The 22094-nt window shown below is 48.4% G+C and overlaps 3 protein-coding genes across 17 annotated transcripts in view; 2 read left to right on the top strand and 1 right to left on the bottom strand.

Annotated features, from left to right (window-relative positions):
* The window catches only part of FRMPD1 (FERM and PDZ domain containing 1), a 43319-nt gene extending 41697 nt beyond the window's left edge, over positions 1-1622 (top strand). The window contains exon 18 of the mRNA XM_084504229.1: positions 1097-1622. Within this exon, the coding sequence (XP_084360355.1) occupies positions 1097-1168 (72 nt within the window). The 3' untranslated portion in view covers positions 1169-1622. The remainder of the gene's footprint in view (positions 1-1096) is intronic.
* Positions 1074-5447, bottom strand: TRMT10B (tRNA methyltransferase 10B). 10 transcript variants are annotated; one of them, XR_014687221.1, is made up of 9 exons: positions 5300-5447; positions 5114-5222; positions 4914-5026; positions 4351-4503; positions 3702-3780; positions 2790-2857; positions 2362-2485; positions 2002-2195; positions 1074-1892 (listed from the first exon to the last, which is right to left on the bottom strand). XR_014687221.1 is itself a non-coding variant. In XM_084504276.1 (8 exons), the coding sequence occupies exons 1-8, from the start codon at positions 5426-5428 to the stop codon at positions 1696-1698; spliced, it is 972 nt and encodes a 323-aa protein (XP_084360402.1). In that variant the 5' UTR covers positions 5429-5447; the 3' UTR covers positions 1074-1695. The 10 variants fall into 10 exon arrangements, 9 of the variants coding, with proteins under 9 accessions (XP_084360402.1, XP_084360406.1, XP_084360404.1 ...); XM_084504276.1 differs by lacking the exon at positions 2002-2195; XM_084504280.1 differs by lacking the exon at positions 2002-2195 and having other exon boundaries at positions 1074-1875.
* Positions 5448-6038: 591 nt separating this feature from the next.
* The window catches only part of DCAF10 (DDB1 and CUL4 associated factor 10), a 25191-nt gene continuing 9135 nt past the window's right edge, over positions 6039-22094 (top strand). Inside the window, exons 1-8 of one of the 6 annotated variants that reach the window (XM_084504265.1) lie at positions 6039-6128; positions 8009-8185; positions 9729-9828; positions 12081-12211; positions 15221-15334; positions 20446-20643; positions 21046-21248; positions 21953-22063. In XM_084504265.1, the coding sequence (XP_084360391.1) occupies positions 12162-12211; positions 15221-15334; positions 20446-20643; positions 21046-21248; positions 21953-22063 (676 nt within the window). In that variant the 5' untranslated portion in view covers positions 6039-6128; positions 8009-8185; positions 9729-9828; positions 12081-12161. Of the gene's footprint in view, positions 6129-6322; positions 7772-8008; positions 8186-9728; positions 9829-12080; positions 12212-12379; positions 13057-15220; positions 15335-20445; positions 20644-21045; positions 21249-21952; positions 22064-22094 lie in introns of those variants that run through there. The other 5 variants (XM_084504266.1, XM_084504267.1, XM_084504268.1 and 2 more) reach the window with 5 other exon arrangements.

The following is a 22094-nucleotide window of genomic DNA, read 5'->3' as shown; positions in this document are numbered from 1 at the left end:
GATAAAGAAGGCAGCAAAAGGTCCCCGAGTGCTGTTTTCTGACTTTAGGAATTTGTTTGCAGGGGTGGTGCTTCCAACAGTCCCTGCAGATGAGTGTGCTCAGAATGGAGGGGCCTGCCTAAGGCAGCAAAGGGGAGCAGGTAGACTCCCAGCTGCCTTGTTCCACACAAGGTCACCCCATCTCCTCATGTGCCCAGGAAGCGGGTGGTCAGGACTGCCCCATGATTCTGAAGTAAAGGACAAGTCCTTGCAGCTGAACCCTAGTGTAGGAGATGGAGGCAGCTGAGGGTGCTGGCAGGTGGGTACTACATGGATGCTGTAGCAGTCCTAAGGGACCTCCCATGCCATGGAGATGCTGAAAAACACCCATAGGAATCTGGCAGCCTTTAGCAGCCCTACACTGACTCCAGTGCAGGTGCTGCCTCTCACTGTGCACCTACAGGCAGAAAGCTAGGCAAGCTGCCCGAGGGCCATCTGCTTTCCTGGCTGCAGAGGCTAAAGTGCCTTCAGCCACGGGGGGAGGATAGCTGAATATTCACTGAAGCAGGATTTTGTGACAGTTATCGCTGGCAGGTTGTTTTAGTTAGTGTGTGTGCTGCTGCCTAACAATCTCAGGGGATGAATAAGTAAGACAAAAATCTCTTATACTTAAGCCAAAGTGCAGACTTGCTGCTTTAGCAGGGTGCAGTGACACCTAACTATGCACTAACAACTGATGAGCAGTGCAGTATGACTACAAACAGAAAGAGCCCACAGGCTACAATAAAGCAACAGGCACCTGCAAAGACAAATTCAGCCTATATGGGGATCAACAACTACTGCCTATCAACAGCTTCAGTCATTGACAGTGGGTGTTCTTGTTTGTTTTTAAAGCAACAATGACTTTGATAACTTTATCTTGTGTGCATCAAAAATGCTCTCTGCTCAGGACATAAAATGTGTCATGGTTCTGCGCAGAGCGCAGTCAAATCCCAGATACCGTTTTCAAGAGGAACATCAGAGTTAGTAAACGTCACACATTAGTGCAGGATGACGGGTAATTGTAACACAGCAGTAGCTTTAAGGATGCAATGTGACTTTAAACATTTTATTTTAGGTTGTGAGCAGCATGCACAGAATTACCTACAGGCTTCAACAACACACCAACTCTTCAGTACAAGAGGTATGAAGAAAATAGCACATGGTGTACCTGTGAACTTTAATCATTGCAGAATCTCTTCCCATCCCATGTTCCCCAATTAGAACAGCATTGCCTTTTTCTTTGGGAAGGACTTTTATTCAACAATGTGCTCTGTAATTCTTCCTATTTAATCAAGGTGAAAGAAGTAACCGTTAAGCTCTCCTCCCTGTCTTAGAACAGCTGCAGGTTTAAGAGTCACAGATTCTCTATTTTCATTCGCAGATGCTTGTTAAACTGAATTCCTGTCAGTTCTTTGTTGATGCCAAGGCTCAACTGGCTTTTGTTTTTCATTTCAGGATGAAAAGTAATTTCCAGCATTGTACTGTTGAGGCAGAATGTGTCACTCTTGACGAAGTCTGTATGCAAATAAATTTAAGCAGAGCTGTTTTTTCTACACATGTTCATGCTAGTGGCTCTGCTTGAAATCTGAAGTTTGCTGCTCTTCCCTGCAGAACTCCTTAACATCATAAAATAAAAGAGTTTTCTTGTGCATTGTCATGCTGAGGTATCTCCAGTTACTTCTCTGCATCTGGAAGCACGTAGCCTTTTCCAGAAGAAACTCCAGCTTTCAAGGCATCTGGCCAACTTCGGGTCTTGTAGTAAGTTGACAAGACATCAAAGACTGTTAGGAACAGAGACATGTACCATGCTCTGATACGCTTATCCATGGCAAGCCATACTACATATTCCACTGGCTGCAAAACATTAGGAACTGAGAATAGATGATGCCAGAGTAGATTAGCATAGGGCTTGTGCTCCTTTTCACTTCAAATCTTACGAGCAAATGTCTAAGGTAGCTTATCTGAGAGCAAGCGACGTACCTATTTTGATGATGATGGGGAAGCTCTGACTAGGAAAAGCATAGGCTTTGACAACCAAAGCAACTTGCCTTGATTCAGGCTGACACTGGCCTGTCCTCCCTTGCCTAGGAGCTTGAGTGACTTCTAGCAAGGGCAGCCTCCTCACATTGAATTGTGCAAAGCTGAATGGTGCAGTCCTGCTCCCTGAGAATGGGCTGATACAGAGAAGTGTGAGACTTTTAAAACTGAAACACTAGGGACAAGGCCTAGCAAAAGAGAAGTCTGCTACCAGTTTCCCTCACCGCTCATTTTAAATGCTCTCTCAGAGCCTGTAAACTTTACCCACCCAGGCACATGACAGGACATGGCTCAGCCCCTCACCTTGATTAATTGCTAGTGTCTCCGAGTGGTAGTTCTTGGTGTTTACAGCTTTTATCATGTACTCACGAATTGGGAGGCGGGCTGTCTGCAAGGATTGCTCTTGTGCCCTTCGCAGAGTCAGCTTCTGCAAGGGGAACAGGAACAAGGTACCCAATGTGCACAAACATCTATAGCATGAACATCATTTTGAGGACAAGCAGCTATGAAGCTGGAAACTGTATTGGAGTTCATTTCACTCAGACTGTTCTGGTCTCTGCCTGGTGCTGGATCCAGGCAGAACCTTGAAGTTCTGTGAGAAAAACGGATGGTGGCACAATAGTGATGTCTCAAATCAGGGCAGCAGCAGCACTGGGTGCTGCAACTCGGATGTCTGCTCAGTAGAATGTAGGGCAGACAAGACTTTCAGATTCCAACAGGCTACTACCCACCTTGTGAATACTTTCATCCACCAGGCCTCCAAGGATGTACACTTTTTTTGGATCAATATCTTCAAGGACTAGAAACAAGATAAGTACATGCTCATCACCTAAAACACTAAAGTCATGCGCTACACCATTCTCCAGGCAAGGCCCAACTTACACGAGAAAGCTGTGGCCAGTCACCTTTCACCCTCAGACTGTGCAGGAAGCCAAGGCTTCTAAGACAGAAGTGTCTGCCTGAACCTGCAGGCAGCGTGAAAAGGGGAGAGCACACGTAGACCGAAAGCACAGACTGCCAGGGATGCAGCTCTATAAGCAGTGCTTTGCTCCTTTTCATAACTTCTATTCTGGCACAAGGCTGATGTGGTGAGTGTGATCCTAATCTGCTCTGCAGTTAGCTTCCCACTGTCAGGGTCACCTACCAAACAAACACACACACACACACACACACACACACACACACCCTAATCAGATTCTTTACCAGAGCTGCTTTCTTCCATAGAACGAGAAAGGGATCTGTGTCTCCATGAACATGGGGCCAGGTAGAAATGGAGGGAGAGGAGAAAATGAACTCAGCACCAAATTAAACAAAAAGGGGATATTTGTAATGCATCCAAAACTGCCACTGCATCTCCACTTTTCTACTCGGTAGTATAACAAACTGCAGGTGTCTACACAGAGTTTTAGGTTAGGTTTGCTGCAAATCACAGCGGCATTGCTTTAGAACTTCATCCTGTGCCAAAACAGATTGAAATTGGAGTAGACTGAGCATAAGATCTAAGGACACAGGATATCTCATGCAGCTTGAGACAACGAATGCTTGGAATACGATGCATGAAATATTCCTAAAATAAAAGCTTAAAAAAAATAGATCAATCCTATGCCTTGGTTACCTGTGCTTAAAGCAAATAAAATATTTACCATTCTCAGAGTCAGGAGTGAGATAAACAATTGCATCTAAAGGAAACAGGTCCAGGTAACTTTCTTGAGTAGTATCCATCTGGAAAATGCAACACAGTAAGAGAAGCCCATTAGTCCTAAGTTCAGCTGACACAAGCTTCCAGACAGAAAGAAGCATATTGAAAGTGATGCCACTGCTTTTAGGCGTCTAAACCCCTACAAATATGTTTTGTTTTGTTTTTCTTTTTTTAACTGAAAAAAAAAAAAATTCTACATGGGCACTGATTGAGTACGTCAAGATCCATTAAATTTTCATCAAAATCTCTAGACATGGTTTGAGAAAGAGAGAGAAACAACTTCCTCATTTCAAGTGAGATTTTAATTCTTGAAAGATTCAGGAATCTCTGTCTCACGTGATTTTCTCCCCTCACTGTTACAACACACGACCCCGGGTGTGCTGCACAACACACAGCTCAATGTCACTACCATAACCTGCATGTGTAGGTCACATCCGTAAGTCCCACTGAGCTTGGTACAGAAGGCCAGGTCAGCCCACCACTGACCTGCACAGGGCATGGCTGTAGGGTGCCATTAGACAGGAACACAAGCCACTGGAATAGGGCAGCCTTTCCTTCTAGGCCTCAAAAGCACCGTAGACAGAAACCCTTACCAAGTAATTGGAGAAGCCGTCATTCATGCGAAAGCATTCCTCATAGATCAACGAGCCCACGACAAACTCCGTCAGGTAGAGCCAGAACGGCTTCTCGGCCTGTCTGTTGGCCCCGTAGAGCCTCCTGATCTGAGAAGCAAGGCGGCTGGTTTCCTTCCAAGAGATAACGAGCACCACATTAACGAGTGACCCACAAACCTCAGGGCCAGGAGCGCGACGGCTGTGTTCGCCATGCACGACGCTGGGCGGCTGCTAAGGGAAGGTGCAGGGAGCGCAGCTCCATTGCCTGCAGATCTCGCTGAAGCCCTGGCTGCCAAGCGCCCAGGCAGCCTGTGCTGGAGAGCAACAGGCCTCGAGGTGGAGACGTGGCCAACAGCAGGGGGGTCCCGCGTCCCCCGCGGCGCTCAGCCCAGGAGAGCCTCCGGCGTGTCCGCACCCTGGCTGTACGCCCCGTCCCGCCGCGCCCCCTCCCGCTGCTGCCGCCCCGGAGCCGCTTCCTCGCGGGACCCTCCCCGCGGGCGCAGCCGCGCAGGGCCGAGGGGCGGCGGGCGGCGGCCCCGTACCTTCAGCGACATGCGGCCGGCCATGCCGAGGTCCACGCAGAGCCGGGGCCCCGACGCCCGCGCCTCCAGCAGCCGCTGCTCCGCCAGGGCCTTGCTGTGCCGGCGGGCGGCCCCTGCGGGACAGAGCCGAGAGACCTCAAGGGGCTGCGCCGCGACACAGCCGCCCCCCCGCCGCCCTCCCCCGGCCCCGCGCCGCTCACCTCGGCCCCCGTCCCGCCGCGCCCGGCTCCGCTCCCTCTCCTGCCGCCGCCGCCTCCTCCGCGCCGCCAGCACCCGCTCCCAGCGCCTCCGCTTCCGCAGGACGTTCCTCTGCGGGGCGGCCACACGGCTCAGCGCCCGCGGCCGACCGGCGCCCACCGGGCCCCGGCCCCGGCCCCGGCACCTACCGAGCGCGGCGCCGCTCCGCCCGCCCCCGCCGCGCTCGGCCCCGCGGCCGCCGGCTCGATGCGCAGCAGCCGCATCGCCTCGCGGAGCGCCGCCGCCTCCCCCGCCTCGCCGCCGCCGCCGCCCTCCATCGGCGCCGCTCCCACCCGCTCCGCTCCGCTCCGCTCCGCTCCGCTCCGCTCCGCTCCGCTCCGCTCCGCTCCGCTCCGCGGCTGCCCGTGCTGGGCGGAGCGGGGCGTAGCGGGGGGCGGCCGGCCCCGGCTCTCGGGAGCTGCTTTCACGCAGAGGCTCCGGGCCGCGGAGCCTTGCCTGAGCCCCCCCCCCGGCCTGGCCGGGGTCCCGGGTCGCCTTGCTGCGCTTGGAGAGGTTTCTAAAGCACCTGAACAGCGCTGTAGCTGTAGGGGGCGGCTGCCCCTGTGATGGGGTCACGCAGAGAGAGGCACAACCCTGCCAGAGAGTTTCCACCTACCCGTATGGGCACGTGCTGATTCATTCATTCATTCATTTATTTTTCTTTTTTTCGTTCATTCATTTATTTATTTATTTATTACCCGCTGGGAGTGCTGATTTGTTTGTTTATCTATTTACTTATTTATTCATTTATTTATTACCCGCTGGGAGGGGGCTGTCAGGCAACTGCCACGCGGGACCCGGCAGCGGGCCGCGGGGCAGGGGGCAGGGGGAGCCCGGTCCCTGTCCCGGTCCCGGTCCCGCCCCGCCGCCTCCGCCTCGCCTGGGCCTGGGCGGCCGCTGAGGGGCAGAGGCGCCATGAGCGGCTCCCTGCTCCTGCTGCGCGGCCTGGCGCTGCGCCGCGGCTGCCTGCCCCTGCCCGTGAGTAGGGGAGCGGGCCCGGCCCGGCACGGCCCGGCACGGAGCGGCCCCGCGGGGCACCACCGGGCCGGCGGGCGGGGGCCGGGGCCGGGGCGACGCCCGCGGCCTGGTCTCCGGCTCCCGCTGCGCCAGGGCGGGGGGAGCGGCCCGGGCCCCGGCCCCGGCCCCGGCCCCGGCCCGGTCCCGGTCCCGGTCCCGGTCCCGGCCCCGGCCCCACGGCGCCGGGGCAGCCGTGGGCCGCGGTCCCGGGGGCCGGGAGGCAGCCGTGCAGCCGCAGGCCGGGAGCGCCCGGCAGGGGAAGGCCGCCCGTGGCGGAGGCCTGTGCCCTTGGGCCGCGCGGCTGGAGGCTTTTCCTTTTCTTTCGGCGTTGCAAACTGCGGGTGAATGTGTCGGTCACCGCCTGCCAGCCCTTCCTCAGGCTGTGCCGTTTCACACGCACGGCTTCCTCGGAGCCGGGCACTTTTCCCTTCCGCTATTAGAGGGAAAAGCAGTCCGGCCTTCGTAGCGGTGCGTGCTGACTGGCTTTGGTTGCGAACAGTGTGGGTGGCTGATCTTTACGTACTTGGAGACCTTGCTTTCAGCAGCCCTAAAGTTGCTTGTCGTATTCCATTTTTATTTTTCTGTTTAGCCTCAGCAGTCACATTCTGAGATGGTTTTCCTTTTATTAGTTACTTGCTGCAGTGTACTGCTCATTTTCATCCGTGCTGCATAGATGCATCCTGGTGCAGCTGCTTTGGAGTCATCCTTCACAGCAGCAAGCAGACATGACCCTGGTTATCACGGTGACTCACTCATGCTGTAGGAGGGGACTGACAGTTCAGTTTGGAACTCAGCTACACCCATGCCAAAAACGAACACTTGGAGTGTGCATGATCTAACAGGTTTAATTTTCACCCCAAATTTGTGGGGAATGCTGTTGGAATGATTGGTAATTACACGGCGTTCCTTGGGAGTTTGGATATTGCTGTGGTGAGTGATGAAGAGCTGTGGAGACTGCTCACAGTACGCTCTGTACAGGGAGTCAAGACACCTTGGTGCTGTTCCCACACCTTCACCACCGACCTAAGGCTCACCCAGCGGGAGTCACCCCTCTTGAATGCAACTTTCCTCAGCTGTAAATTAGAGCTGCTGGAGTGAAGCGCTTTGAGACACAGCTGAAGAGCTACCAAGACCCATAACCTAGAAATGCCTATAGCTTCTCTACCAAACACTGCATGATCACAACACCTTACTGCATTAGTGCGGTATTTCAAAGTGTGACACACAGTCCTGTCAGTACCAAACTCTTTCCAATGGTCTTGGTATGACAATGCTGTTTACTAAAGGCCACAAAAAGGCCTGAATCTGGTGCCACTTTACTGGCCTGCAGGAGGTGAGGCTGCTTTGACTGGTGTAAAAAAGGTGGATCAGAAAAGAAAAAACAAAGTCTTCAGTTTATTCATAGTGCTGCCCGCTACTGAAGATCTGTTAGGTCTACTGCTGGATGTTTACGTGATGTTGTATGAAGAGCAGTGGAGAAAACATTTTAGCTTGTGAGATGCCTCACGTTCAGCACTGGAGCAGATGGGGTGATCCATGAATAGTGAGGACTATGCAGAACAGCAGCGCTAGCCTGCCATCTGAGACGAATGTGTAGGAAGGAGGTGAGGGGATGTCATGCTCATCTGATGTCCACTCAGCAGTGTAGTGCTAAAGCCAAGAGTGAGGCTTGGGTTCTCTTTTCCAGTGTGCCAGCTGCCTGCTAACAGCACAGAGTGATTTACAGAGACAGAGGTGCCCTTCAGTCCTGTCATAGCTGAGGAAAAACCCTCCCTTCCCAGGCTCCCAACACGATAAATGTCCATCCAAATAATAAATTTTCCTCTCTCCTTTTTCACCAGCATCTGCCTTTCCTAGCCGCTGGGGGACTAAAGAGAAGGCCCCGCATGGCAGCCCTGTGCCATGCATACAGCACCACGGAAGATAGCTCTGCCAAACCTATTGGACGATACCCAGTGCCAAATAAGAAGGACATGCCATACGATATTGTGGAGCTCATGGAGGAAGTAGAAAGGAAGGTAAGAAGTTTTATTGTAAAATTACATCAGTGGAAAGCATCCAAACTTTGAGTAGGTAATACATTGTAAGAGACCAGTTCCCGTACACTTTGATGTAACACAATCCTGATACAAGACTGAGGTGAGCTGCACTTCTTCCAAAGCTCTTTCCAATCTATAGGATGGGGGTTTTACTGGTAATTCTGCAGGGTAAACACTGTATGTCTTCCTGGTTCCCTGAGGCTAGTGTGTCAGACTGGGTTGTGTAGGGTGGAAGCAGGAATGTTGGCATGTTTTCTGGGGATAGCATCTGCATTCAATTGAAACACTGCTACAAATATATATATATATATTATATATATATATATATATATATATTTGTTTGAATTGGAGAAAAAAAAAGTGGTGGCAGCTGTTTTGATGATAGCATGAAAAGGCTAAGAGGGTACTTCTGCTGCTGTGCTTTGACTTTTTTTACCCAACGCTACATGGGGAACCACATTTGGCATACTGGCACAACAGAACAGTAAGCCTAACACACAGCTGAGAGTATGGAGGACGAGAGTTTCCTTCCCTACTGCTGCGGAGAGCGAACGTTGCACATGCTTCACTGATGCTGAAACATTGCACAAGCCACAGCTCTTCTGAGACTTCTCTTTTCCAAGACCTTCCTCTCACAGGAAAGCTGGTCCATCCCTTCCTGTCCTGTGAGTCTGCTGAATCTTTGCTTTGTAGCAAAGATTCAGCACACCAGCAGCTCATAGTGTAGCACACCTGAGCTACACTATGAGCTGCTCTACATAAACACCCTGAAGAACAGCAGCCCATACGCTGGTAGAGTCTACAGACGATTACTGCAATCACAACAAAAAAACGAGTGAGTAAAACTGCAGAGGGATCTCACCATGTCTGGCAGCCAGGCACTGAGGGGCAATTGAAATCCCATACTGATAAATGCTGGCTGCTGGAACAGGTGGGCGCTGTAAGAGCTTCTCTTGCCTGTAGGAGGTAGCAAGTGATTCTCTGTGAATGGCATGCCATCAAAGAGATGTGCTGTGCATCGCCAATTACCCGGGAGAGAATGGAGAAAGAAGCAGAGGAACGTCACTGTGCCAGCATGTTATACTCAGTGTGCCTGTACCTCCTACACCGTGCTGTTTGGGCTGGACTGGCTCTGTCTTGTGTCTAGTAAACTTGAAGGAATGAGGAGAGCTCCAGGAGCTGTAGGATAGTCAAAGGGGCATTGTCGCTTCTGAGCAGGGAGATGAAACAGATGATAATGTTTCTCTTTGAAAAGGAGTTTGTCATATTGCCCCAAGGCAATACTGGTGTGTCTGAAGTGAGCAAGGCAATCAGCCCTGCTATGAAACTGCAGCAACACTTAGTTAAGGACAACGTCATTACATTTTTAGTCATGTATAAATGGGTGCAAAGCACAAAGAGATTGGGTCTGTGGAGATTGCTCAGTACTGCTGTGCTAATTAATTATTCTCTAAGCTTAATGTGGCCTGCTGTTCTCTGTTAAGTTACAGTTCTTGACTGGTTTATCTTTTTCCTTGAACAGACTGGATTTCTGCCCAATGTCTTCAAAGCCTTGTCTCACCCACCTGACGAGTTCAGAGCTTTTTTTGCTTATTACAATGTCATTATGAACAAGGAGACAGGTAAACCATACAACCACCTCAAAACTGCCCTTCTCTTTATAGATGTAAAAAGTCCTAGAAGCAGCATTTCTGACATTGTCAGTTTTATTCCCTCACCAGCCTTGTCTCACCTCATAATAACAACTGTCAGAGTTAAGAATTGTGTAGGTACTTATGGCTTTCTCATGTTGTGTAAATCTTCATACTTAATCCTGTGGTTAAAAAGCAGCTCTGAAGCCACACTGAGCTACTTTGCTACACCATGCTCTGTGTCTCAACAGAAAAGGAGAGGTGGCTGCCTATGGGAATAGGTGTCAGGAGTAGAGCATGAGTAGAGCACAGGCAGAGGCACATGGACAGTGCTACAGTGTCTCACTACCTGAGCGAGGTGAACAGAGTAGGTCTGCCAGCGGTGACCAGAGTCTGCCAAGAGTCCAGATTCCCCAGACATAGCCATAGAGATGAGGTGGATCCAAGATCGAGGCAGAAAGCTGGTCTGTGTCTGCGTCAAGTTCCAGATCAGCACGGTTACGTGTCCAGACACTGCAGCTGCCACGTAGGTCAGATGGGAGCTATAGTTAAGGGCGCAGCATAAAAACAGCTTCCAGGTAAAGGGAGATATTCCAAGGTCCTTGCTGAGGCTTCCTGCGGCTCTTTATTCACAACAGTTCTTCCCAATGAACTGGCCATCAGCCGTACAGAAAATTTGTGTGAGAGAGGATGTACTCTGTGGGCCCTGACACACTGCCGTGGATTTCCAAACCCATGTTGTTGAACATATCCAGTAGAAGCAGGAAGAAGCCGATGCTGCTTCCATACAGTCTGGGAGATTTGGGTGTCCTCGGAGTAGAAGGTAATGGAGGGCTGGTTGCTGCAGTGCAGCTCGGGCTGGGCTTCATGTAGGGAACGTTGCGCAGCTTTCTAAACCTTGAGAAAACAGAGTTTGAGGACTGCTTCATCCCCCCTCCTGTTTCCTGTGCTGTGGGCCACTGAGGTGCCTGTTCTCATTGTTTTTGTTGTACAGGTGCATAAGGAAGATCAGGATTGTGTAAAATACGCTGTCATGAGTTAGACTCTTGCTTAGAGGAGATGAGGGTTTGCAGGCAGGGTCTTTGTGGACAGCAAGGAGTGGAACCTTACGGATCACCCAGTCATACATACAGTCTATGCATGAAGCTTTCTTCTCTGGGGGTGCTGCTGGAGTGAAGCCATGCTGCCAACTATACAAGAGTCATATTTTTTCCCTTCTCATTCCCACGCTTCCATCCTGTTTGGCTCAGGATGCTAGTACTATCTTGCGTCATTCCCTTTTCTTTTCAGCATCTCTCTGGAAGTATCACAGAGTTGCCACCTTCTGGCACTACCCCATTTCAGAGCAAGAAGTCCTCTTCTGATTCCTCTTCATCCAAGAGGTTTTATTAGCATCTTTCACACTCTTTCTTGCAAGACACTTGTTTTATGGAAGTATTTGCAAGGTACAGTAAAGCATAGGTTTTGTGGAGAGGAAGAGGGACCTTGGCCTTCACTGTGAAGTGTGGTTTCAAAATACTCAGTTTCTAATTATGTGATAAAAAGGGCAAAGAATGAGAGTGCTGATAGCCGGGTAAGTTACTCCAGTCCTGTGCACAGTCCTGTTGTGAAGCTGTTTGTCAAAATGATTAGTGTTGATTCTAACAAAGTACAGCCATCTTCTTCAGAGCTTCTTTGGAGAAGGCACAGGGCTAGACACTGACGAAGCTGTGGTTCCTAGAAGTTCTCAAAGCCGCAGTCCTAGGGTATCTCATTGCTCCTGTCTGCTTTCTTCTCTCTAACTTCAAAAGTTGTTTACTTGTTTAAGCCTACCTAGCAAATTCTAGAACGCTGCCCTTTCCTGTAAAAGAAGCAATAACGTATGTGTCAGGGAAAGAACAGATCACCCCCTGCCCTGAGCCACGTGCTGCAGAGACAGGTACAGAAAAGTACTGGCTGAGCGTTCTGCCTGACAAAAAAAGTCATTGTTCTCTGAATTCTCGTATCATGTACAATCCTTATTACCCTGTCGTGTCCCTCATCCTCAGTAGCTGCGTCAGAAGCAGCAGTCGAGGTTAGCTGGTGGCCTGGATGGCCGCTAGGGACTGGCTGCGGCATTTCCCTGCGTGCTCTCTGGAGGTCTGTCTGCAGGGCTGTGCTGCATGCAGCCAGCACGCAGAGCCCTCGCCTCCCTGTTGCCTCAATGGTACTGTGGTGGATATTTTTGATAAGAAAGCCTCCCAAATCTTTTGCTTTCCCCTTAGGGCAACTCAGCAAGGCAGACAAAGAGCTCATAATCGTGGCTACCAGTGCTGCGAATAGGTGTCCCTACTGCGTGATTGCACATGGAGCGCTTCACCGGATATACTCCAAGCAGCCAGAGCTGGCAGACCAGGTGAGCGTGGTGTCAGCAGGACGTGCTGCACCTCCTCCGCATGGCCCTTCCGTTTTTTTTGGGGGGGGCAGCATCCTCAGGGTGGCAGGCGTCCCCTCGAGCACCTGCAGGGCGAAGGGGCAGTGGGGCGGGTGCCTGCCTGCCTGCCTGACGCGCTGCGCCCCGCAGGTGGCCGTCAACTGGGAGCTGGCCGAGCTGGGCGCCCGCGAGCGGGCGATGCTGGAGTTCGCGCTCGCCGTCTGCCGGGCCGACAGCATCACGGAGCAGCGCTTCGCCAGGCTGGCGGCGCACGGCTTCGACCGCGAGGACGCATGGGACATCGGCGCCGTCGCCGCCTTCTTCGCCATGGCCAACCGGCTGGCGCACTGCCTGGCGCTGCGCCCCAACGCCGAGTTCCACGCGCTGGGCCGCGGCCGGGCGGCCCCGACAACATGAGCGCGCCCGGCCCCCGCCCCGCCTCCCGGCCTCGTCACTGGGGGGCGCGCGTCACGCGGGGAGGGGGCGCGGCGCAGGCGCGGTGCGGGGCGGGGGGCGGCGGGCGCGGCGCGGCGCGGGATGAGCGCGGAGCCGGAGCCGGAGCCGCCCCGCAGCGCCGCGGCCCCCTCCGGGCCCGGCCCCCCCCCCCCGCCACCGCCGCTGGGCGCCATGGAGCCGCCGGCGGCCGGCCCCGGGCTGTTCGGGTGGCTGCGCGGGCGCTGCCTGGGCCGCAGCGCCGCCGTGGACCCGGCGCGGGACAGCTTCCGCGCCATGACGGCGCTGTACGGCTCCATCCAGCCCGCAGACTCCGTGTACCTCAGCACCCGCACGCACGGCGCCGTCTTCAACCTCGAGTACTCGCCCGACGGGTAGGGGCCGCGCCGGGGCCTGCGGGGCGGGGGGGCAGAGCCGGGGCAGCTGCTGCAGGAAGGGGCAAAGGCCTCGGGGTCCGGCTGGGGGGAGCCGGCCCATCCCAGGAGCTCTGCGGGATCCCGCCTGGCGGGGGGCTTTCACGCTGCGTTTCCTTGGCATGGAGAGGGACTGAGATCACCTCACACGGTGACCTCGGTGGCGTCCTCGGTGTGCAGACGCACCTATGAGAAATCCGCCTCACCGGCGATAGCCAGTCCCTTCTTCTGTGCTCAGCCAGTTTTAATTGGAGCCGCGTTCCAGTTCCCTTGAGCACCTGACCTCGCGGCAGTTTTGCCATGATGGCGCTGTAGTGCCACAATTTGCCTCCTTATCGACCCCTCTGTTACTCAGAGAAGGTAAAGTTAAGCTCCCACAATTATCAAAACTAGTCCTGAGAGACTGTCTTGATGGAAGCCAACGTCTTCTGTAGATCCTCAGCAGGTTGTGCGCAGACTTCCCACAATGCGAGGTTCTACCATCACCGCTCTGCAGGGTAAAGCAGTTAGCTGAGAAAGTTCTGGCTTAGCCACGGCGATGTGATATGAAAAATACCCACACAGAGGTTTCCTATAGCAGTGTCAGCAGTTTCACCTGCAGTAGTTGTACCACTGCACTACGATTTAAGGTTATTTGTGCAGGACTCTGGCACAAGGTGCAATTCTGCATTCTTCTTGCCCCCTGTATCTGGTGCTTGAGAGGCTGCCCTGTAGCTAAAGCAGAGATCTTTCTTGTCCAAAGCCAAATCCAGCCAAAAGGGTGTGGTTACGCAGGGACATCTTCCCTGTCCCAGTGTGCCACAAGTGGTGTTGGGCATAAACTGGCGCTGGACCTCAGTTACCTTAATATCAGGTGAAGCAGCCTAAGCCTTGTTTACGCTTGCCTAATTGTCAGACGGTTCGTTGCAGACCTGCTCTGACCTGTGCTGACCAGAACACCTCTGTGCCTTGGTGACTTCTGATTCCTTTTTAGCCTCCCTCAGCAGAGCCAACTGTGGTGAGCTGTGCTGTGCTCCCGTTGCTTGCACGTGCTGTTGGATTCTGGCTCCTCAAAATACTACTCCAGGAGGCGGGCAAGGATCTGACCCTGTGGACTGGCCGTGCAGTTTCAGCTAGATCTGGCCTCCCCATGGGGTGCTGCTGTTCATGCTCTTGCTTTGCTGGCCAAGGACTGCTGGGGTACTCTGCCCCCTTCCTGTAACTGGTCGGAGTTGTTGCTGAGCTGGGGGAACATCACAGCTTTTGTGGAGGTCGCCTTCACTAATTTAGCTCATTAATTTTCAAGACAAACTTCACTGTTGCTGTGGTGTTACTGTATTTAAAATCAGACTTTCCATGTATACGACAGAAATAAATATCGATAACTTAGAACAGGCTAATGGAAAACTAGACAACCTGCCAAAATTGAAATCAGGTGATGTTTTCAATGCCTATATGGGGCCTCTGAACTTACTGCAAACTTTTCTGATCTCATTCATAAATAATGCGTAATGTGGAAAAGGTCTTTGATTTTCATCTCCATGACAAGCTGTGGGTGGATAAATGGAGGTCTTATATGCAGAAGAAAAGGATTTTTTTTTGTTTGTTTTAGACTGAGTAAAGTAAGTCCCTCATATTGCAGTTCATAACAGTTGTCCTGTTCCCAGAAAATGAATTAGTTGATACAACAAGATAGTAAGTCTTGCTCCAGACTTTTGAATGTCCTTATTCTAGTAACTGCAGCCTGATTCAATGGCTGTTTTTTTTTAAGATTAATTTGACAACATGGATAACAGCCTCTCTGCTCTCCCAGCCGAGTCTCTGCTAACACCAAAGTTAGACTGGTGCCAGTGCCTTGCTTTTGATGTCCTTGACTATCACTTCTGTTGATGGTAACAATACTACCGCATTCAGAAAACACCTTTCGTCAGAGAACTCACTTTTCTTTTGGTTAGTAATGTGATGTCTGAGAGCAGTCACTTACAACACTGTTGTAGGTTCTGTGCAATGTGAAGAGGAAGCCAAGCTAAATAATTACAAAGCTGTGTTTCTATGAATGAAGGGATTGAAGATAAGTTGAGCGTGCACAAGTGTTGTGTTCTTTTACCAAAGGCAAATGTTTCTGTTTTGCTCTGCTTCTCTTCAGGTCTGTGTTGACTGTTGCTTGTGAACAGACTGAAGTGCTGCTTTTTGACCCAATATCTTCAAAGCACATCAAAACTCTCTCTGAAGCTCATGAAGATTGTGTAAATAATATCAGGTTGGTCAGAATGAAGATTTATTTTTTTTCTTAACATGGGTGCTTTTCTGATAAGAGTGTAGTAAGTTTGTGTTCTGCTTCATTTTGGGGAAAGTGTATTTTGCGTAGCCATTAGGCTGCAGTTTGCCTTGTGCCATTTGCCTTTTCTTTTGCGTTTGAGGCTGAGAAGGGGCAGAGGAGGAATCTGAAAGCACTGATGGTGGTATTTAATGCTGCCAAGCGTTCTTGTTGATGGAGGAGCTGCAATTCTTGGCATTAGTGTTTGTTTTAACTGGCATTAATGATTTGATTTTATTTTATAATCATAAAATGATCTAGGCTGGAGAAGGCCTGCAAGATCATCAAGCCCAACCATCTGCCTGGCCTACTGAGTCCCATCACTAAACCATGTCCCTTAGTGCCACATCCACACATCTCCTAAATAACCTTGAGGGACGGGGGCTCTACTTCCCTGGGCAGTCCATTCCAATGTTACAAATATTATTACTGAGGCAACCTGTGCCAGGTGCTTTCAGAGGTATGAAAGAAAAGGGAACTATTTACTGATCCTCTTTCATTAGTCTCCCACTTGCTACAGATTTGGGTATAATCACCTGAGACAGACATCTTTTGCACCTGGATTTGGTCAGTTTTTGAGCTCATTTAAGCTTCAGTAACTGCACCTCATGTGGCAGAGTTCCACAGCAAAATTGGTTTTCCAGGTATGTTTAAGAAGGTTTTTAAAACTTGTGGGCTTAATGTGATGTTCTCTATTTTTTATTTTATTTAAACAAGAGAGACAACAAACCATTAACTTCTGTTTACTTTCTCCCTGGCACTCAGTTTTATACACCTGAATCATGTGTACCTTCAATTAGGACTTCCTCAAGTGCAAGAATCCTAGTTTACATTTTCATTACTTAAATGAAAGCTGTTCTGTGCTGTTTGTATCTCCCTGTGTTTTTTCCATTTCTTCTGGAACCTGTTTGGTGGACTAGAGCAGGGTTGCCCGCAGCATTCAAGATCAAGGCAAAAGGTGCATTTATGCAGTGAGGAGAAGTAGTGTGTTCCAATCTCTTCCTGCAAATCTGATTTATTCTAATTTTTTCCCTTGATTGTTACTTAGCAGTGACTATATATGATGCTGTCGTGGTTTAACACCAACAGGTAGCCAAGCACCACACAGCCGTTCTCTCACTCCCCCTCCACAACAGGGGGGAGAAAAGACGATGTCAAGCTCATGGGTTGAGGCAAGGAAGGGGAGGTTGCTCTTCAATTACCATCATGGACAAAATAATCATCGGAAAGATTAATTTATTGCCAATTACTACCAGACAAGCAGTGAGAACTAAAAGCATCCTAAAACCACCTTCCTGTCATGCACCTGCTTCTACCTCCTCCCCGCAAGCAGCACAGGGGGAAAAAGGAATGGAGGCTGTGGTCAGTCCAGGATGTTTTGTTTCTGCCACTCCTTCTTCACTGACATGGGTGGCTGCAGGATTCATTCTCTCTTGGTTGCTCACTCCTCTTTCCCAACTGCGGCAATGCAGTGTTTTTCTTGCCCAAAGAAGGGGGCAAAAAACCACACTGTCCCAGAAACCCAACCAAAGTCGTTCATGGCCTAGCTCTGGCCAGTGGTGGGTCCCTTGTGAAGCCAGCTGGAGCTGGCTCTGAGCTGCCATGGGGCAGCTGCTGGGCTATGCTCACAGAGGGCGCCCCTGCAGCTCCCCTCAACAAAACCTTGCAGCATAAAGCCAGTGCAGCCTCAGAAGTATTACGGCATGTTGTGAGTTAGAGCTCATAATTGTAAAAATCAAGGCGTGATCAACTTACCAGGAGAGCTATGTTTATGTACGTCAGACATTTACTTTTCACGTTATCACTTGTGCTCTCAGTATTGTAGGATTGTTCTCTGGCAGTCTGGCAGCGGTCTGCCTCTTTCTGAATAGCTAGGCACTGACACCATGCTGTTTGCCTGTTTTTTTTTTTTGTTTTTTTTTTTTTCTTGTTTGTTTGTTTTTCTAATGACTTGTGTTTTGAATGCAGGGGCTATTTCAGTGACATTCATGTAATGCAGCTGCTGCATGTTTGGCATCTGTAGTGATATCACTGTGGGAAGATATTTTAATGGGCATAAACAACTGGCTGTAGCTTAGGGCATAAGGGCAATTAAAATCTCACTACTTCACCATACTACTTACAGAAGGGCTTAGAAAATTTAAAGGACGTAAACTTATTGTTTAGACATTCAGATTTGTCTCGCTGTAGTTGGTTATGTGTGATTGGACTTGTTGCTGTTCTTACCAGGTGTCGTCAGGTTCTAACACTAAAAGATAAAATGCAGTTTCTAGGGGTAGCTTACTACATCTCTGTGTAGATCATTGTTGCTTTAGCATCTTGACTGTAACTACAGCAGGTTAGGCTGATGTGATTTCTTGGAACTCTGTCTTCCCATAGCTACTTTTTTTTTTTTTTATCTGAAAAATTACAGCAGAATTGGAGTATGATAAACTTTGCTTTGGGTAATTCAAGCTGAATATTTTTTCCAGTGTTTTTCTCGATGAGGAGAATAACTTGTTTGTCTAAATACATTTTAAAATGAAGCGTTGTCTTCACATGGTGTTTTTGAAAATAGTTCTGTTCTGTCTTCAGTAACCTTTAGACTCAATTTATTCTCTTTAATTCCTAGCCATCCAGCCCTGATTCCTCTTCTACCCTGATTCTAGCCCTTCTATCCTCTTCTTTCTGATAGAGCATTTTTATATCATACGTTATTCTTTATATAATGACTAGAAGGTGGCCAAGCAGACTTACACTACCTCAGTTTGGAGTGATTTCATATATATAATTTTGTCAGAAGGCAAGATTGTCAGGGTAAAGAATTACTATCTGATCATATTAAGACCTTAATCTGTTAAGTGTAGTAACACCACTAGTATGACCTATGTTCTTTTTCACTTTCCCATCTTCTCTTTCCACTGCATTGTGACAAGCCTGCCATCTGTTAGGTGAGCAGGACCTCTAGACCTGTTAAGTGCATATCCACCACATAGGTGGTGCATATCAAGCACCACGCATGTTATACAAATCCATTCAATTCAACTCTCTGTAGTAGTTCTACACTACTCTCTGATGCAGAAATAATCTGCAAATATCTTGTGACATACGTAGCATTACACATGCAGTTCTTGCACTAGTTTAACAGAATTTCACGTTATGTTGCAATTCAGTTTCTTCTAATGGAGATTTGTATTGACGTACTGAATAAATTTGGGCAGCTTGTGCCATTTCTGCAGATATTTCAAAGGATGATCTGGAATTCTCATTGTAAACACTTTTTTTTGATATGTATACCCATTGTTTTTGCTAAACACAGTTTCATATGTCTACCTCTAGATTCAGATAAACTGTATTGGGGAGAAAGGAAAGGCAGAATGTGGGAGCAAAAGCCCTTTTCTGGTTGGGACTGTTCCAGGTGCTACATAAGCCTGGATGCAGAAGGTTTACATGGCTCTTCCTCCTGGCTTTGCAGCTGCAGTGAACAGTTTTCCTAGGGTTTTGTGAAGCCAAATGGGTTCTACAGCAAAAGATGGACAAAGGATGATTTAAGTTTAGTTAAAGTTACTGGGAAATAAGCAAACAATGGCTGTGTTCAGATTTTAATCTAATAAATATTTCCAAGACAGCACTATTGTATGCAGTATAAACCATGTGGTTAGTAAAGCAAGCAGTACATTGGCCAGTTAATCAGCTTGATTAGGTGTCTAAGAGAAGCACTGCTATATATCCTGTGTGAAACAATGGGGCCAGTTTTTCAGTGTCTTCAGTGCAGGAGAGGAGTTCCTCGGCTACCTGTACAAAGTTGTAGTCATACCACAGAATCAAAAATTTTGATTCAGAATCAAAAGCCTAAGCTGGAAAGGGTGTCTGGAGATTGTCTGATCCAACATTCTGATTCAAACAGGGCTACAGATTTGTTTACCAGCACCCTGGTAAGCTTAGCATTAAGTATTTCCAGCAATGATGGTGTCACCAGTTCTTCGTGCAGGTGCCTGTAAGGTGATTAGGCAGGGCATTTTTGAAAGCAGGTTCCTGTTAATGAACTTCTATCACAAGCTTTACGACCAGTGTTCTGTTTATTATAGTGGGTTCAACATCTAGAGTGGTATTTCAGTTGTGAATGGCTGAATTAGATGCCAAGTAACAATGTATCATGCCTAGCAAAGACAAGCCTTCCAAAGTGAGGAGTTCAGGACTTTAACTAAAGGAAGTGTGGGTACAAAGTGGTTTGGCAAAGTCAGTGGGATTTGCACTGTACAGAGCAGCAATGTTTAAAAGCAGTAGGGGATTGCCAGTAGGAATAACAAAGAGTGGTATTTATTAAATATATATATATATATTTTTTTTTTTTCAGTAGATAGAACTTACATCTGTGGTGGGAAAAAAAAAGATGTAAAGAGTAGTAGGGAAAGAATAAGGAGGGACATGTGGGTAGAACTGAAGAGTCAAGAGGAGGATGGGTTTAATGTGTTACAAGCTGATAGGACTTCATGTAGTCTGAAAAGGACATAGAACTTGTGTCTTCTAGTGATGGCTGATCTTAGTGGCAAAGGGACCTGGCAAATAATGGGGAAAATGAAAGGCATAAATTACAGATAGTCTAGGCTAGCTGGCTTCTGTTGCAGGGACAAGCAGTCAATTTGAACATCTTGCCAGTGGACTAGTGCTGGCTACTCCTGTGGCATTTGGGCTTTCCAAAGACTTGCTAAGCTTCATTAAAGATGAATATTGTACAGATATGTAACTGATTTAATTACTACAGGAGTTCTGTGTGTGCATTCATCCCACTGGTGGTTGTGCAATCTTTATATGATTAACTTGTAAAAAGAGGAAGAAAAGTAGCCTACTATGCTTGTGCAGGTTTATTGTTTTGTTACTAGAGGTGTTGAGGTATTAAACAATAGCGCAGTACTGTTTTTTAACAGAACTGCAAAGCTTACTGACAAATATATTGCTATATGCGATTTTTTTTTCTGTGCAGCCGCTCTGCTTTTTCTGTGTTAGCTTAAATCCCAGTTTATTTTATTTAGAAAAGGCAGTAAGCAGCCACAGTATTTTTCTTGAATTTTCAGATTTCTAGATAATCGACTGTTTGCAACTTGTTCTGATGACACTACAATAGCACTTTGGGATCTGAGAAAGCTGAACACAAAAGTGTGCACTTTGCACGGTCACACCAGTTGGGTTAAGAACATCGAGTATGATACCAATACCAGACTACTAGTAACGTCAGGCTTTGATGGAAATGTGATCATCTGGGATACAAACAGGTACGTGTCTGCGTTTGTGCTGTTAGATTTCTTATTCTTGTGTAGACTTCACATCAGCTTTATATTGTAATAGTCCAGTTGCTAAAAAGAGAAGAGAGCTGTTTGCTAATACTACAAAATGTAGCTTGTCCTTTATGAAAAGTTCTTCACCAGAACTTTTTGAAAATGTGTTTTGAAAAGGTGTTTTGAAAATGTCAGTACTGATAGACCAAACAGTAATGAAATAAGTAGAATAAAGACAACATGCAGAAAGGTTAGAAAGGTTTAGGGTGGGCAAGGATGCTTAGCGTGTCCTGGACTCCTCTGGACATTATCAGGGACCCCAGTCAGAGTTCATTGCGGCAATTTCCTGGTTGTTGTTTTTTTTTTTTTGTTTTGTTTTGTTTTTCCTCCACTGTCCAGGTGCACAGAAGATGGATGTCCTCACAAGAAGTTTTTTCACACCCGTTTTCTTATGAGAATGAGGTTGACACCAGACTGTTCCAAAATGCTGATCTCAACATCCTCTGGATATCTTCTGATTTTGCATGACCTTGATCTAAACAAATCTTTAGAGGTTGGCAGCTACCCAATTTTAAGAGCTAGGAGGACTACATCAAGTTCAGGTAAATGCTTGTGCAAAAATCTCTAAAAGTTTCTGTGATAGAGGTGTTCTATGTGATGCTCTTAGCAAAAGAAGGCAGGGGTAGAGTCACAAGGATTTTGCAGAGGAGCTCTTTGGCTCTTCATGGGTCTCACATCTATACTGTTGCATAACATTGTGACTCAGGCAATGTGATTTTTGTTATCAAGACTTGAGCATCACAGGACGTAGTCTGTGGAATGTTGTCACCTCAGGCTGTTATAGTAGTGTTACTTACCTAGCATCCTTGATCCTGTAATAAAAGTAACTCACATTGTGTAGGGTGACTGTGCACATTCCAGCAATTACGTGCTGGTGCAGTTGCTCTCAAAAACAGACTTGGTAGAATCATATTCTCTAAAATTTTATTGCTTCTTCCCACATTGTGGCACTAACAGCCAAACAGTGACAAACTCCTCCTGTTTTGGATGTCTGTTAGTGGCCAGAGGAAAAGTAGTGAAGGAGTACAACATGCTCCTTATTTGTAATAGTTTGTCGTGCTGGCATTTTATTTGCACGAGGCACATCAAAACAGTACTTTTAGGCTGTAGATGGATCTTTTGAAGATGTTTTCTTATCAAGATCCTTTCCTCTTATGCTTTACTTAACATTGCTAGGGAGAATTAAGTGAAGGACATAGTAAATGGGCTGTGTTTAGTTATGTTCATGTGGTGTTGCTGTTTGCAGAGATAACATCTTCAAGTTCATCTGCTCCTCGAAGTGTTGGTTCACCATGTCACCAGAATGATTCAGGTCTACTGTCTGAGAAACAGATGTCGCGGTCCTCGCAGCGGGAAGGTAGGAAAATAAGTATCAGGAACTTAATTTC

This window comes from Aythya ferina (genome assembly GCF_964211825.1).
Source record: "Aythya ferina genome assembly, chromosome: Z".
NCBI lineage: Eukaryota > Metazoa > Chordata > Aves > Anseriformes > Anatidae > Aythya > Aythya ferina.
This window is presented reverse-complemented; position numbering and strand designations above follow the sequence as displayed.

Excerpts from the sequence above, each read along its gene's own strand:
- TRMT10B (XM_084504274.1), bottom strand. The coding sequence starts at position 5,428 with ATGGAGGGCGGCGGCGGCGGCGAGGCGGGGGAGGCGGCGGCGCTCCGC. Across the intron at positions 5,223-5,299 it reads GCGGAGCGGCGCCGCGCTCG|AGGAACGTCCTGCGGAAGCG; the intron begins GTAGGTGCCGGG and ends GCCGCCCCGCAG. Across the intron at positions 1,893-2,001 it reads CCCCATCATCATCAAAATAG|TTCCTAATGTTTTGCAGCCA; the intron begins GTACGTCGCTTG and ends ATCTATTCTCAG.